The sequence below is a fragment of the Mastigoproctus giganteus genome, chromosome 13 (assembly GCF_048544385.1).
Source record: "Mastigoproctus giganteus isolate SK-2022 chromosome 13, ASM4854438v1, whole genome shotgun sequence".
Taxonomy (NCBI): domain Eukaryota; kingdom Metazoa; phylum Arthropoda; class Arachnida; order Uropygi; family Thelyphonidae; genus Mastigoproctus; species Mastigoproctus giganteus.
In genome coordinates this window covers 95,959,290-95,977,344 of record NC_143587.1, presented here as the reverse complement: position 1 = coordinate 95,977,344, position 18,055 = coordinate 95,959,290, and the positions used below count along the sequence as shown (strand labels likewise).

The 18,055-nt window shown below is 40.4% G+C and overlaps 1 protein-coding gene across 4 annotated transcripts in view; it reads left to right on the top strand.

Moving 5' to 3' along the window:
- Positions 1 to 18,055, top strand: part of LOC150076271 (uncharacterized) — a 695,145-nt gene that overhangs the window by 639,345 nt on the left and 37,745 nt on the right. For all 4 annotated transcript variants that reach the window (XM_090388135.1, XM_090388136.1, XM_090388134.1 and 1 more), the window contains one exon: positions 15,623 to 15,778. In XM_090388135.1, coding sequence (XP_090244261.1) covers positions 15,623 to 15,778 — 156 coding nt within the window. The remainder of the gene's footprint in view (positions 1 to 15,622; positions 15,779 to 18,055) is intronic.

Below are 18,055 nucleotides of genomic sequence, written 5' to 3'. Positions count from 1 at the left end.
CGCCTTTGATGCCTTGAGCAATACCTCAAATTCATCAAATTTATTTACCAAACTCCTAGCATTGGTGTACACGCAAGTATACATGCACCTGTTCCTATTCTTAGCTACCCTAACTCAACCCATGTGTTTACTTGTACCACAATGACTCCAACAGTCTCTGAAACATCCTGCATCTTGTTTTCCAGGCTTCTGCTCATTCCAATAGAAGCAGTGCAAGAATCACTTTCACCTCTGCCAGTGGCTACTGTTAATCTATTAGTCCTTGTATCCCCCCAAGCTAGCAGTTTACCGACCCACTTAACACTGCCTCGATAGCATCAGCAAATATTCTTGCACCCTTTCTATTTAAGTGTATCCCATCCCTGTAGAAGCAGCCTGTCCTGTTAACAAAGTACCGACCAGGCAGAAAAAAATTCTACCCCTTGAGCCTTGCACAATCTTTCCAGGGCCGAATTGATCGACAAGGCTCTCATCATATACTCCCTCCTATCATCTGGGTAGAATTACAGACAGTTTCAAATTGAACCGTAATTCACGGCTTTTTAAGTAATTCCGTCAGTCTCCTACTCTTAATATCATTAGTGCCAACGTGTACAACTGTATCACCTTTTGTGCCCTTAAAAGATGATATCCGCTCTACAACATCATCAATCTTTGCCCCTGGCAAACATACCCTGGTCCTGTTCCACTTATCCTTTTTACAAAGCATGTTTATCATTTCCCTGACAATAAAGTCACTCAGACCAGAGCAGCAAAGCAAAAGGCTCAAGCTAATGGAAGTGCTGTGGCTCAGAGCAGAACTGAGGGGGGCAGTTGTCCTCTGACTCACAGCCTTATAAAATGCGCTGTTTGCTTGATGTTTGCAGAGCAATCGGGTACGGGACATGATACTGCCAAGGGGGATGTCTTTGTGTGTGCGCGCGATGCAAGGAGTGTATCGATATCAGCCAACAACTCGGCGTTCCTGTGGGCCTATATGAGAGCTTGAAGGACAGGGTGGATGCCCTCGAAGAAACTAAATTGAGGGGCACATCAAGCTCTCAGCTGCCCACATCAACGCCAGAGCTTGCACTTGGGCATCGCGTGACACAGAGACAACCCCCAAGGCAGAATGCGCTGGTCTCGAAGGAACTAGTAGTTGTTGGTGACTCTATTGTCAGGGAAACAGGGAACATGCTTTGTAAAAAGGATAGGTGGAACAGGACCAGGGTATGTCTGCCAGGGGCAAAGGTTGATGACGTTGTAGAGCGAATATCATCTTTTAAGGGCACAAAAGGTGATAATAGTTGTACACGTTGGCACTAATAATATTAAGAGTAGGAGACCGGCAGAATTACTTAACAAGTACAGGTCACTGTTGAACAAAAGCCGAGAATTAGGGTTGAATTTGAAAGTGTCTGCAATTCTGCCCAGACACGATAGGAGGGAGTATATGATGAGAGCCTTGTCGATCAATTCGGCCCTGTAAAGATTGTGCAAGGCTCAAGGGGTAGAATTTTTTTCAGCCTGGACTGTACTTGTTAACAGGAGAGATTGCTTCTACAGGGATGGGATACACTTAAATAGAAAGGGTGCAAGAATATTTGCTGATGCTATCGAGGCAGTGTCAGGTGGGTCGGAAAACTGCTAGCTTGGGGGGAGACAAAGACCAATAGATTGACAGTAGCCACTGGCAGAGGTGAAAGAGATTCTTGCACTGCTTCTATTAGAATGAGCAGAAGCCTGAAAAACAAGATGCATGGAATTTCAGAGACTGCTGGAGGCCATTGCGGTACAAGTAAACACATGGGTTGTGTTAGGGTAGCTAAGAATAGAAACAGGTGCAGGTATACTTGCGTGTACAACAATGCTAGGAGTTTAGTAAATAAATTTGATGAATTTGAGGTATTGCTCAAAACATCAAAGGCAGATATTGTTGGGATATCAGAGACATGGTGTCACACAGATATAAGGGATGCAGAACTGCAATTTGGAGAGTACAGCGTCTACAGAAAGGAGAGACAGGATAGGAAGGGGTGAGGGGGTTATGCTATTAGTTAAGAAACACATAAAAACCAAGGAAGTGAAGCCAGTCGACATTGCTGGACAGTGCAGTGTTGAGTCAGTTTGGTGTGACATAAGCATTGGGAGATCAAAATTGAGAGTAGGAGTGTGCTATAGGCCTAATGACTCTGATGAGTATAATAAGGAACTGTACAGGGAAATAGAGTGGGCCAGTAAATCAGAGAGTCTTATAATGGGAGATTTTAATTTCCCAGATATTGACTGGAATTTGGGGGCTGGTTACTCACAAACTAGCAGGGCTTTTGTGGATTTATTGAATGATTGTTTTCTACATCAGCATGTTCGGGAGGCAACTAGAGGGAGTAATACTCTTGATTTGATTATCAGCTGTGATTCTTCATGCAATAAGAATCTGCAGATAAATGAACCACTAGATGGCAGTGATCACAATGTGCTGAAGTGGGATTTACTCAAAGAGGTAACTACCATTAGGGGTAAAGGGAAGGGTTATTGCTTCCGTACAGGCAACTACGATGGACTGAGACAGTATCTAAATTCTATACAGTGGGACCAACTGATGATGTTACCAACAGCAAATTCAAAATGGGAAGCATTCAAAGAACTTATCTTGGAAGCTACTAGGCTTTACATACCAACTAAGAAATATTGTTCAAGGTTTAGGCCAAAATGGATGTCAGATGAACTAATGAGGCATATGGCAGAGAAGAAAAATGCATGGGATACTTACAAATTAACACATGACACAGAAGCCTATGATAGATACAAGTTGATATGCAACCAAGTTACAAAGGAGGTTAGGCAGGCGAAGGCAGATTACGAGAAATCCTTGGCAAGGGATGCAAAGAAAAACAGCAAAGAGTTCTTTACTTATGTAAACTCTAGAAGGAAGGGGATGAATCAGATTGGTCCACTTGATATTGATGGGTCAACTGTTGATGATCCTGATCAGGTAGCTAACAAACTAAATGAATATTTTGCATCGACATTCACACATGAGGAGTTATTCAGCAAGGGGAATGCCAGAGGTGTATTCAACTCTAGCAGTAAGCTACAGAATCTTGAAATAACTGGGAGTAAAGTGGAGGAGAAACTATTGAAGATAAACACAAGAAAGGCACCCGGGGTGGATGGGATCTATCCAGTTATATAAAAGGAGGCAGCAAAGGAAGTAAGCAAACCCTTAGCCATAATTATGAGAGCTTCCTTGGACTCAGGGGAGGCATCCATAGACTGGAAATGTGCAAATGTGACCCCAATTCACAAAGGAGGATCAAAGGCTGACACAAGTAATTATAGGCCTGTGAGCTTAACTTCTGTTCCAGGAAAATTAATGGAGGCACTGGTTAAAGAAGCACTGCAGGATCATTTAGACAAGACTTCAGTTATAGCTCAGACACAGCATGGTTTTCTTAAGGGGAAGTCTTGCCTGAACAACTTGATTGGATACTATGATGCAGTCACAAAAGAACTGGATGCAGGGAATAACTTTGATATTATATACTTGGATCTTAGAAAGGCTTTTGATACTGTTGCACATGGAAGACTGCTACACAAATTGGAGCAGTGTGACATTGGAGGCAAATTGCTGCTATGGATAAAGGGGTGGTTGAGGGGGAGAAGACAGAGAGTTGTAATCAATGGACACTGCTCATCGTGGACTAATGTTATTAGTGGAGTCCCTCAGGGCTCAGTGTTGGGTCCATTATTGTTTTCTGTATTTATAAATGATATTGATGATGGTATATCAAGCTTAATGTCTAAGTTTGCAGACGATACAAAGGTTGGCAGGGTTGTCAAGGACACTACTGACACTATGCTGCTGCAACAGGATCTGGAAAGGTTGAGCAGATGGGCTGAGAGGTGGCAAATGAAGTTTAACATTGACAAATGTAAAGTACTACATACGGGAAACAGCAACCCCAGAGCAACGTATCAACTCTGTGGTACTACACTGACAGTGGCAGAGAATGAAAGGGACTTGGGGGTGGTTGTGCAGGCAGATATGAAGTTCTCTGAGCAGTGCAGACGGGCTGCAAGAGTAGCTCATGGAGTATTGTCAATGATATACAGGAATTTTTCCAGCAGGGATAAGGAGGTGATTATTCCATTGTATAAGGCAATGGTCAGGCCACACCTAGAGTACTGTATACAGGTTTGGAGGCCTCATTTCAAGAAGGATGTAGAGCTGCTGGAACGAGTACAGAGAAGGGCAACAAGATTAGTGAATGGAACAAAGGGGTGCTCTTACGAAGAAAGGCTTAAGTTTTTCAAATTACAGTGTCTGGAGACTAGGCACCAGCGAGGTGATCTGATAGAGGTGTATAAAACCTTGAATGGTTTAAGCATGCTCAATGCTGATGGGATTCTTCCTCTAGCTCAGAGGAATCACCTGAGAGGGCATAAATTCAAATTGAGGAAAGACAGATGTAGGATAGATGTGCGGAAATTTGCCTTTAGCCAGCGGGTGGTTGGTTGGTGGAACAGACTTCCATCCCTTGTGGTGGAGGTTGAAAGCCTAAATAAGTTTAAGGCTCAGCTGGACAGGTATTTTGAACAAACAGAGGGGTGAAGTGGAAGTGGGTTTTTTTTTTTTTTTTTTTTGGCTGATGCTGCATAAGCTTGCTTTCTTGCATCAAATGCCTCTACTAATGCTAATGCTAACAACTACTAGTCCCTGTGGGACCAGCGCTTTCTGCCTTAGGGGGTTGTCACTGTGTTGTGTGATGACCAAGTGCAAGCTCTGGCATTGATGTGGGCAGCTGAGAGCTTGATGGGCCCCTCAATTTAGATCCTTCGAGGGCATCCACCCTGTCCTTCAAGCTCTCATATAGGCCCATAACAAAGCTGAGTTGTCGCCTGATTTCGTTACACTCCTTGCATTGCACACACACACAAAGACATCCTCCATGGCAATATCATGTCCCATATCTGATTGCTCCACAAACATCATGCAAGCAGTGCATTTTAACTGGACTAATAACATTAGTCCAATTAACATGGACTAATAACATTAGCCCACAAAGTGCAGCTCCCATTGATTACCACCCTCTGTCTTCTACTACCCAACCATCGTTTTATCCATTGTAGCAACTTACCCTTAATACCATTCTGCTCCAATTTGTACAGTAACCTTCCATGTGCAACAGTATTAAAGGCTTTCCTGAAATTTAAGTAATATATCAAAATTATTTTTTTGCATCCTGTTCCTTTGTAACCACATGATGATATCCAATCAAATTTGTCAGACAAGACTTTACCTTAACAAACCCATGCTGTGTCTGAATTATTGCTGCAGTCTTGTCTAGATGATCCTGCAATGCACCTTTAACCAGTGACTCCATTATTTTACCCAGAACAGAAGTTAAACTAACCGGTCTGTAATTACCCGTGTCACTCTTCGATACTCCTTTGTGAATTGGGGATACATTTGCACATTTCCAGTCCGTGGAGACCTCCCCTGAGTCCAAGGGTGCTCTCATAATTATGGCTAAGGGTTTGCTTACTTCCTTTGCCTCCTCCTTTAATATAACTGGCTAGATCCCATTCCACCCCAGGTGTTTAACTTCAACAATTTCTCCATTTTGCTCTCAGTTATTACAAAATCAATAAGCACCCTGCTGCAATTTGATAACCTTTTGGCATTTTCAATCCTTAATAACTCCTCATGTGTGAATGTAGATGCAAAATACTCATTCAGTTTGTTTGCTCTCTGAGCAAGATAATCAACAGTGAAACCATCGATATCAAGTGGACCAATCTGATTCATCCCCTTCCTTTTAGAGTTTATATAAGTAAAGAAATCCCTGCTGTTTTTCTTAGCTTCCTTTGCCAAAGATTTCTTGTAATCTGCCTTCACCTGCTTAATCTCCTTTGTGACTTGATTACAGGCTAGCTTATATCTGCCATAGGCTTCTGTCATTTTTTCTTCTCTGCCACAAGTCTCATTAGTTCGTTTGACAACCAGTTAGGCCTAAACCTTGAACAATATTTCTTAATAGGTATGAAATGCTTAGTAGCTTCCACAATCGATTCCTTGAATGCTTCCCACTTAGAATTTGCTGCCGGTAACATCATCAGTTGATCCCACTGTACAGAATTTAAAAACTGTCTGAGACCACTGTAGTCACCTTTATGGAAGCAAAAACCTTTTCCTTTACTCCTAATGGTAATTATCTTTAAGTAAACCCCACATCAGTACACTGTAATCACTGCAACCTAGTGGTTCCTTTATATGCAAATTCTTAATACACAAATGATCACTACTGATAACCAGATCAATGGTATTACCTTGTCTGGTTGCCGCTCAAACATGCTGCTTCAGGAAACAATCATCCAATAAATCCACAAAAGTCTTACTAGTGTGACTTTTGTGGATTTATTGCGAGTGACCAACCCACAAGTTCCAATCAATATCTGGGAAGTTAAAATCCCCCATTATAAGACATTCTGAGTTACTAGCCCCCTCTATTTCTCTGTGCATTTTCTTATTATCACCTTTTGTGCTCTTAAAAAATTAAAAATTCATTGTACTGATTCGAGTAATTAGGCCTATAACACACTCCTACTCTTATTTTTGCTTTCACAGTGCTTATGTCACACCAAACTGACTCAAGAGTGCATTGTCCATCTATATCAACTGGATGCACTTTTTTTATTTTGTTTTTCTTAATTAATAGCATAACCCCTCTTCCCTGCCTATTCTGTCTATCCTTTCTGTACACATTGTACATTATGAAAGCAAGTGCAGCCATTCTTCATATGGCTGTTTCATTGCTTTTTGTCAGCTCAACAGTGCAGAGCTATGCATAATAGAAAGTTGACACCATGTGGGCACAGTCCATTGATTCTTTGAGCAACATTAAAGGGGGGGGAGAATAATGAAAAATACCACCAGATCATTCTTAATGATGCCAAATAAGAATGCAACTCAAACTTACCTTGAATGAAATAAACTTAATAATTTGAAGCCTTTAAATGTAGTTGTTCTGGACCCCAGGGTTCCCCCCATTAGCCGCTTTTATACTTCTTGTGGTGAGGCTTGTGCCAAATCCGGGTGTGTGTGTGCGTGTGCGTGTGTGTGTGTGTGTGTGTGTGTGTGTGTGTGTGTGTGTGTGTAAATTTTGTGTGCTCTGTTCTGTTTCTTATGTTTTGTGACCGACGCTTGGCATCTTACCAAAAATCCCATCCTGGTATCATGATCAGCAATAAAGAAAGCTCATCAGGGACATTCCTGTCTTCTTTGAGGAAAGAGTCCAAAAATAATGGACAAAATTTCATCCTCATCACACTCCATTAATAAGGCAAGATTCAGTATTAACGAATATATACACTATGTACAATCAATAGCAAGTCCAAGATAGCTTCAACAGTTCACCCGACAAAACAAGTCCAAAAGAAAAATGCACTGTAATAGCTTTTCCAAGGATCAAATAGAAGAATCTCCAGAAGCAGTAGAAATCAGAAAGTAGTTCTAATATATAACAAAACATTGTTACCATCTAATAGATGTAGTCACTGTGAGAGTTCATAGTTAGAAGTAACTTTCCAATACACCAACCCTGAGGTACAAAGAGTCACAAGAACAATGGTCTATCTTGAGTTAACTGATCGAAGTTCATCTCTCCTTTTGAAGACATGTGAAGTAAATGTATTAAGAGCATTAAATGCAACCTGAAACTGAACAAGTAAGGATTTATTTTCACTAGTGAGAGTCCTGTAATAAGTTGAAGTTCTCATCTATAGTCCAAATAGTAGTTTGATTTGATTTGGGTTTACTGGTGCAACAGCAACCTAGGCTATAATATGCCAACCATGGTAAATAAGTAGACATATTAAAATTATAGAAACAATGATTAAAAAATTACAGTGACCCGGGAATATTGGTCACCATGTCAAAAAAGATTTGTACAAAAAATATGTATAAAAGCAGTCAACAAGGTATAAACGATATATGTTAAAAAGATGTAAATAAGTTTATCAGCTTTAAATAGTTAAAAACAGCTGATGCATGGTCATTGTCATAGAGTATTTAACTGAGTGTATAGAGTTCAGTCAGATGATTAAAAGCAGTAAAAGATATATGTCATTCATGTCTAAATCATGGGCATATAATTAAAATGTATCTAATGGTTAAAATGGTGTCATGGTACTCACACACAGGAGGGTCGTCAGCTCTCAGTAGAAAAGAGTGCATCAGACAACTATGTCTTATGTGGAGACAAGCTAGAACAACTTCCTCTCTGTGGCTGTTGTGCAGACTAGACTGCCATCTTTGGATTACAAGCTTGATTTGATACAACTTGTTTGTGGACTGTCCATGACATAATTGTTGCCACTGGGTATGTAATGCATTTCTTATCACTTGCCCATAGTCTGTATAGGGGACTAGTGGGCTGTGGCTGCTGTAGGATTGTGCTGATCTGGCTGCAGCATCTGCCAGATCATTTCCCTTGATCCCAACATGTCTTGTGATCCGTCAGAAGTGGATATCAAATGTATATTCACAAAGGGTAAACAACTTCTGCTGGACCCTGGACAGGACTGGATTGTTATTTATATCTGATTGTGGATAAGGCCTGTAATGCACATCAGTGTAAACCATATATCTTTGATAATTGTTAGTTTTAATATGGTCCAAGGCTAGCTCAATAGCATACAACTCAGCTGTGTATATATTGCACTCCTGTGGAATTTTCTGAGAAACCATGCTATCTGGGAATACAGCAGCAGATCCCACAGATGATTCTGTTTTCAAGCCATTAGTAAGGATGGGCAGGAAATTGGAGTAAGTAGATCGTTTTTTTTTTTTTTTTGTTAGTTGTTAGTGCATTGGCTTCTGTGGCCATATTGCCCCTTCCGAGGTTTTTGCATTTTCTACTCTGATCCAAGCCCTAGACGGGATTCGAACCCGCGACCTTTGGGTTGCCAGGCAGGCACTTTATCCACCTGGCTAGCCCGGTCAGCATAGAGTTGTAGGTAGACAGATGGCAAGGTGCTTGTCTCCCCCCCGATGTTAAGGGAGAAATTGCATGGTCGAAAGTGAGCATGCCATGGTTGAAAGTGTTGCCTTGGTGACCGGGCAACATTGTCTACTGTGATTTGAAGCTCTCTGAGCAGCTCTTGGACACGAATACCAAAGGGACGGTTTGCAGTCTGACAGGCTTTATAGAGATTTTCTCATTGTGACTCGAAAACAGATGTCCATGTAGGGTTGTTTGGCTGGGATTTCAGTTTAAAAGCATAGTTTAGTTAGAACTGCTTTCGTCAGAGCAACAGTGACAATTCAGTTGCTTCGACATTTAAACTCTGGACAGGAGATGTTCTGAATGCCCCAGTAGCAATGCAGATGGCTTGATGGTGAACTGGGTCTAACCATCAAAGTACACTGTTTCTAGCAGATGTGTACACTTGGGACCCATATTCTAATTTAGATTGGAAAAGTGCATGGTAGAGTGCAGCAATCTGACCCCCCAGTTATTGGATGAGATTGCATTCAACAGGTTCATTTTGCATTTTATCCGCAGTTGACGAAAATCAGCCCCAAGAATTTTGTCTCGGATTCTACTGAAATGTTTTGTCCGAGCTTGATTTCTGGTTCAGGATGAAGGTTCTACTTGCGACAAAAGTGTACGCAGAGGGCCTTCTGAATTGAGAACCTGAAACCATTACTGATTTCCCAAGAATGACATGGTTGACAGCATGCTGCTATTATCTTTCAATAACAAATGTTACATGACTGTAAAAATATGTTAAAGTCATCAACAAAGGGGGCACTTTTTACAGTTGGAAGAAGTTGTTCAGTAATAGAATTAACTTTGATAGCAAAAACTTAATGCTTAGTACTGACCCTTCGGGAACTTCCTCCTCTTGGCAAAAAGAACGCAAAAGAACAGACCTCACATGAACTTAGAATGAGCGATTCAGTAAAAAATTTTTAATAAAAAGGGCTAGATGACACTCATAGCCGAATGCACTGTTACCTTTCACAGTGCATTCAGCTGTGAAAGATTGTAGATATCTTTCAGGATTCCATATCCCCAAGCTGTGTCATATCAAAGAAAATCAACACCAGGTGCTCACTTTTAAGGAAAGCATCTCAAATAGATGTTTCCATTCTTATTAAATGATCAAGTGTTGATCTATTCCTTCGGAAGCCACATTGTACCTTGGAAAGAAGGCCATTTGTTTCTAGATACCATGAGGCAGGCATTGATCATCCTTTCCAGGATCTTGCACAAGTGACTTGTCAGAGCAGTGGGATGGTAATTTTTCAGATTCTTTCCTGGCTTAGGGAAGGCAACAACTATTCCCTTATGCCAGGAAACTGTTCTTCAAGATATATTCTGTTGTACAGAGAGAGCAGACGATCCATAGATTCAGATGAAAGATGTTTAATCATCTCACAATGCATGTTATCTGGCCCTATGGCACTCACCTGGGATAGCAATAGAGCTGCTTTCATTTCCCATTCTGTGAAAGGCTGATTATATGCCTCACAGTTATTTGATGACAATTTCAAAACCTGCTTTTCCTCTTTTTGTTTGAGCACCAGAAACTCAGGGGGTAGGATGATTCAGCAGACACTGCCCTAGGGTGTTTGCAATTGCAGTTGGGTCTGCTGTGGTACATCCATTATGTTCTAGGGTCGATACCATATGCAGCGTATATCTACCTTTCATTTTCCAGACTTGATCCCAGACAAGCTTAGGTGACACTGTCTAGGAAATGGAAGATATGAAGTGGATCCAAGATTCCTTCTGACACTGACGTCTAATGAATTGTGCTTTGGCACATGCACATTTAAAGGCTATTAGGTTATCTGTGGTGGGGTAACGATGAAATTTCCTCCATGCCTTGTTTTGCGCCTTTCTTGCTGCTGTGCATTCGGCATTCCACCATGGTTTTGAGAAAGGTAGAAATCGTGTTGACGTAATTGGAATTACTGCTCCTTAGACAATACTTTCTGTGACATACATAATTGCATCGTTAATTGACTGCTTGCTGACTGTAGCGTTATTAAATGTTGCCAGATGTTTAAAGGCATTCCAGCCAGCATGATTAATCTTCCACCGTGGTATCCTAGATGGGTGGTATGTTCTCCCTTGGCGTAGGGTGGATATCAAAGGGAAGTAATCACTGCTGTACAGGTTGTCTTTAACCTCCCATGTACAAACAGGAAGGAGAGAAAAGGAGCATATTTTTTTTTTAGGAGCATTAGCAACTAAGTCCATATTGCTCTGGGGATACGTGGTGGTCATTCCCTGACCTTTCTGCATCCTCCGTATTTGGTGGTCACAGGCTTGAACCCTGGTCTAATCAAGAAGCGTGATACTTCTTGTGCTACGCACTGCTGCTCCTGCCCACCTGGCTACGGAGGCGCAGTCCAAGGAGCATATAGAGAGGTCAATCACAAGTATATGTACGGGTAGAAATGTGGAAGTATGTATCAGATCCCATATTTAAAAGGGCCAGATCATTGTTTTCTAGCATACACTCAACAATTCAACCTCTTTCATTAATGTCAGCACCCCCCACAGAGTATTACTGTGGAGTAGTATTACTATTACTGAAATCCCCTAGTAATAGGAAAAGGGGTGGCAACTGTTGAATGAGATCATCAACATCTGCCTGGGTGACAAATAGATAGAATACACAGTTAAAAGAAACCCTACTATTAGACAAACTGCTATTATCTCTAAGCTGATGGTAAATAGCATAGCTTGAAAAGGGGTATGGTTACCCAGAAGGATGGCAACTCCTCCATGGGCAGGTCCAACTCCAGCTCTGTCTTTATGAATAATATAGCAGTTACGCAAGTAACGGTCCTCATTTGCCTTTAAATAGGTCTCCTGTAAACAAAAGCATGTGAAGAAGGCCTTGATGTCATCACGAATCCACGGCAATTCCACTGTGAAAATTTTAGTGTGCTCATTATTTAGATTTTGGTGGTCCATCTGATGGCTTCCAAAGGGCTGAGGGCTTTATTTTCTCAATCCTGGATTTTTCTTTCTTTGGAGAGACTGGGCATTGGCCTGTATCCATTTCTTCTTCTTCGGCAGAGAGTTCCAGGACTGAGTCGACTGGTACCTTCTTGTCTTCAACATCCATTTTCTCTTGTGTTATTGATGGTGCTTCAGGTTTTTTGTGGTTTTTCTTTCCCACTTGGTTTCGATAGTGGTGGAGCACTAGGAGGTATTAATATTGGAGTAGCAGCTGACTGGGTTTTTTGCGTAGGTTTTTGAGAGCTCAATAAATAGTACACAATAGGAGTTAATGACTCCTTTAGTGGGATAGGCATATCAGTTTGTGTTGCAATGGAATGTTTCCCTGCAACTTTCTCCACATATGTAGGCTTTTTGCTATTTATTGGCTTGACTGCTTTCCTTGCCTCCTGATAGGATATGTTCAGCTCTGCCTTGAGTTGGCATGCCCTGCAGTATGCAGGGTGCTCACCTCCACAGTTGATGCAAGTGGCTTTGGTGGCTGTACATGCTTTCGTGGTCTTTGGCACTGCAACAAGGACAAGCAGTCACTCCACAGCAGGCCATCTGCGAATGCCCATATTTTTGGCATTTGAAACATCGTAGTGGGTTTAGAATGTACGGCCTGATATTACAATTTATATACCCAGCTCTTACCTCGTTAGGAGATGTTGGAGAGTTAAACTTAAAGATGATGTTTCTAGTTGGTACCAACTTCCCATCCTTATGCATGGAAATTCTTTTCACAGCTACCACTCCCTAAGGTTTTAGTTCTGTGCATATTTCCTCCTCAGGGACCTCAAGGAGATCCCACTCAGAGATGACACCTCTCGACGAGTTTAGTGTTCGGCGTGGTGTTTACAGTTATCAGTATGCCTCCAATCGATGTTGATTGGAGTAGCTGCTCTGAGTGCCTGTTGCTTTTTGTTTCAATTAAGGTCTCCAGAACAAAGCCTCTTAACTGATTTAGGGGAACCTGCTAATCCCCTCTAAACCATTCTGTATAAAGAATAGCGACATTTTCCAATGGGTTTCTCAGTTTGGGAATAAATAATCAAGAATCTTGGTGTGGGACCTGATGGTTCTTCAGCTTGTGCCCTCTTTGCTACATTGGCTCTGTCTATATCATCAGTTGGATTTTCAGTTAGGGACCAGATTGCAACCCCCAGAAGAAATATATTTTTTTCAGAATTCACAGTGTTTTTTATTCTGGTCGGTGGTCGGGCTCCCCACCCACCACAGAGCCCAAAGGGATGCCCACTACAAGGCAAGCAATAAATGTGAACAGGAGTAGGAGACCAGGGCTACTCAGACACCATACCCACATCGCCATCAGCCTAAACCCTGTCCCCCGGACCATGAGGGTAGGGGCATGGCATTGACATAGTTGACCCTTGCAGGCAAACCCACTAGCCGATTTCATCATAGCTGGGCCATCCAGGACCACCCGTCTTGTTGAAGCAGGAGCCAAAATGGTGTAAAGTGTGTTTAGGGTCAAGCGGCACCAAGGGTTTCTCCCATCTCCGCATAGTTTACATTGTGGGTGAACCAGTTGACTGGAAAAGCCAGAGATTTAAAAGTGTATGGACTTTGTATGTGTGTGATGCCTTATACCGTTGTTCATCTGGTCATTTAGCCGCAATGGTGTGTTGGAGCTGGGTCCCTCAACCACCAGGATCCAAATTTCCGTGGGTTGCAGTGTGCAGCAAACACACTGGATTCCATTGATATTAGCCTGAAATTGCCTGGATGCTAATCTAGAAGCCCAGCAGGATCACTTAGAGGTCCCCTTACCGTGTACTGGTGCCCACATCAAGGGGCCAAATAGTAGTGACAGTCAAGTAAAATATGATCCACATTCTCTTCAGCCCCCACACAAAGTGCAGTAGGAGATAATAATAAATAACAATAACAGCCACAAAAATAACAATAATAAATAACAGTCATAATAAACTTAATGAAGAAACTGCTGAAAAAAAAATCAGCAAATCCTGAAACTGGCATAATTATTGAATATTAACATTAGCATTAGTTGAGGCATATGATGCAAGAAAGCAAGCTTATACAGCATCAACAAAAAAAAAAAAAAAAAAAAACCTTCCCATTTCACCCATCTGTTCACTCCAGATGGTTGTCTAGTTCAGCCTTAAATTTATTTAAGCTATCAACTTCCACAACAACAGATGAAAGTCTGTTCCAGCAATCAACTACCCGCTGGCTAAAGGCAAACTTCCGCACATCTATTCTACAACTGTCTTTCGTCGATTTGAATCTATACCCCCCTCTGGTTCTTAATCTGAGCAAGCGGAAGTATCCTGTCAGCATTGAGCCTGCTCAAACCATTTAAGGCTTATACACCTCAATCAGATCACCTCGCAGGTGCCTAGCCTCCAGATGCTGCAACTTGCAGAACTTAAGCCTTTCTTCGTAAGCGCACCCCTTTGTTCCTCTCATCAACTTTGTTGCCCTTCTCTGTACTTGTTCTACCAACTCTACATCCTTCCTAAAATGAGGCCTCCAGACATGTATACAGTATACTCAAGGGGTGACCTGACCATTGCCTTATACAAAGGGATAATCACCACCTTGTCTCTGCTAGCAAAATTCCTATGTATCATTGACAAAACTCCATGACCTGCTCTGGCAGCCTGTCTTCACTGCTCAGACAACTTCATATCTGACTGCACAATTACCCCCAAGTCTTTTTCATTCTCCAGCTCCCTGAGTGTAGTACCACAGTTGGTATATTTCTCTTGGGTTACTGCTACCCATATGGAGTACTTTGCATTTGTCAATGTTAAACTTTAGTCGCCACTTCTCAGCCCATCTGCCTAACTTTTCTAGATCCTGTTGCAGCAGCATACTGTCATTACTGTTATGAACAACCCTGCCAACCTTTGTATCATCTGCAGACTTGGACATTAAGTTAGATATACCTTCATCGATATCATTGATAAATACACAAAACAACAATGAGCCCAGCACTAAACCCTGGGGAACTCCACTAATAACATTAGTCCAATAGAGCAGTGTCCATTAATTATCACTCTCTGCTATCTCTCACTCAATGAAAGTGCTACATTAATGGTAAAATTAAGATGCCAAACATTTTCTTAGAATGCTCTCAAAATGAAATGGCATAAGTGCTGTCGTCTGAAAACTGACAAAATAACAAAGCACTGAAATGGCCATTTGAAGAGTGGCACTTGTTTTCATATCATGGCCAGTATTTATCCTGTCAGCTTGGTTTAATTGGTGGTCCTATGTTTATTAGCAATTCTTATACTTAGTATCTCAATATGCTATTTCGAGACAGTAGCAGCACTTACATGCATTTCATTTGAGGGTTTTAATGATTCATTCAACTATGTTAAGAGGAATATGAATTATGATATAATGTAAGATGAAACTTTAAAGTATGTCTTAAAGGTATACATGCAGAGATATCCATCTCTTTGACAAGGCATAGTCATAGCTGTGCCTTACATATACTTCTATTGATTAGGAAAAATACATGAGTTTAGTATAATTTTTTTATTATAAATGAAATGTTTTTTAAATTTTGTTTTAAATCCATTATAACTGCAGCAAATTCAGAAATATTATTATATTAATAGGTAAACGGCCTCATCCAAAGTTACCCATGAAAGTGCCTCTGACCACAGTTAAATCACCAGAGGAGGTTACTGGGGTTAGGTCACCTGATCCTGAAACATGGACTGTACCTCTTGAGATAGGGAAGGGTCTGCAGTGGACTGATGGCAAGACCCCTGGTAATTTTTTATTATTATTAGTACTAGTAGTACTAGCATCGATCAAAAAAAAAAAAAAAAACTACCTACCTTACCTGTACATCCTCTCTAGCAGTTTATCTAATCCTTCATTAAATTTATTAAAATTACCCACTTCCACAACACCAAATGAAAGTCTTTTCCAACAGTCACTCTGTCTGAAAGAAAATTTTCACACGCCTATCCTACAATCATCTTTTATTGATTTAAATTTATGTCCACTTATGTGTATAAGTGGACATATACACACAAAAAGAAAGAGTCCAAGAAAGAGCCATCAGCATTTAGTTTACTCGATCCATTTAAAACTTTAAACACTTCAGTGAGGTCTCCTTGCAAGTGCCAAGGATGCAATTTGCAGAACCAAAGCCTTTTTTTGATAAGAGTAAGAGTACCCTATTGCTCTTCTCTGCACCTATTCCAACAGATCCTCATCCTTCAGAGACTTCCAGACCTGTGTGTAGCACTGAAGAGCAGCCTAACCATTGCATTATAAGATGAATAATCACTTCCTTGTCCATACAGGAAAATTCCTGTTTATTGTTGACCGAACTTCATAAGCCATGAGTTGTTCCTAGCCTGTCTGCACTGTTCAGAAAACTTCATGTTATGCTGTAGATTACCTTAGAATATTTTTTTGTTTTCCACTACTTTGAGTGTGGAACCACCTGTTTAGGAAATAACAACCCCAAAATAACTCATATACTTGGTGAGTTGAATTAAAAATATTAGAAGAAGAAAGGGATTTGGGAGTAAAAATACAGGAGGGGAATGAAGTTATCAAGTATTATAAACAGGCAGCAAAGAAGACCTATTGCTTCCCAACAGTGATTTATTGGACATTTGCTTATAGAGATAGGGAGATTGTAATCCCATTGTATAAGACAATTGTAAGGCTGCACTTGGAAGCGCAGCTTTACAATTGTCTTAAGAGCCCAAGGTCCAAAGATGGGCAACTCTTCTGGTAAGATCAGCAAAAGGGTGCTCATATCAAAAAAGACTTTGAATATGTAGGCTTGCAGAGCTTGGTAACCTGGCACCTTAGATTGAGGTCTGTAAGGCTCTGAGAGAGTACAGCAAAACAAATGAAGGCAAAATTTTCACTGTTTTAAATGATTCCAGAACTCTAGAGGCCATAAATTTAAATTACAAGGAAAAAGGTTTAGATCAGATTGTAGAAAGTTTTCTTTTTGACTAGTGAGTTTTATTACTGGAATGTTAGTGATGGGCAAAATGAGTCATTTGTCTGATTTGATTCAATTGAGTTATTACAGAACGGCGACTCAAGTCGTCACTTTGAAATAAGTTAACATTTAGCATTGTAGTAATGGCCAATGAATGAGAAACTGAATCACCATTTCAAGGCATTGAATATTGAAGAGATTCACTACATAATCTGGCTAAGGGAAATGACAAGTAACTTTATGAAAATGAAATGTAACTTTATGTATCAATTCATTATGTGATTTTGTGTAGTGAATTTATACTAATGAAATAGTGGGAAAAAAACTTGTATGTACTTGTCAGTGTTTGGTAAATTAGTATATAAAATAGTATTAAGTAAATTAGTGTATAAAATAGTATTAGGTAAATTAGTATATAAAATAGTATTAGGTAAATTAGTATATAAAATAGTATTAGGTAAATAATAGGTATATTACTGACTTACTATAGACAACAACTAATGTGTGCAGTTGAACGAAAATTATTGAATTATTTGGTTATTAATAAATAGGTGATCAAAGCAACATTTCTTGGTGCATTTCTATTCATTCTACATTCTCCATGGCAACCGAACCCTACTAAATGATTGTTTGATTGTTTAGGATAATAATAATAATAGAAGGCTCATTATGTAATCCGTTCTGGTCAGTTGCTCCCATCACTACCACTAACTTCTACAGTATGTACTTCTCTCAAGTTTGGACTTGTTCTTAGAGCCTTCTGATTGGAGTGGGCATACTATATGTTATGCCCTGGGAGAATATAGCCCTCATACTTTTTTTGAAGGGAAGGATCATGATAGGAGACCAAAATACCCAAAAATATCTTCACAAATAATTTTAATATATTATTACAAATGGGAATAGTGCATAATTTGTCCATTATCTCTCCCAACCTCCTCCCACTGATTAGTCCTTGCATATTCCATTTAATGACTGTGCATTTTTTTTATTATTATTCTTACAATACAAGAAAAAATCCTGGTGTTTTTATTTTATTTCTTCATGCATGGATGAAGAAATAAAATTATTCATT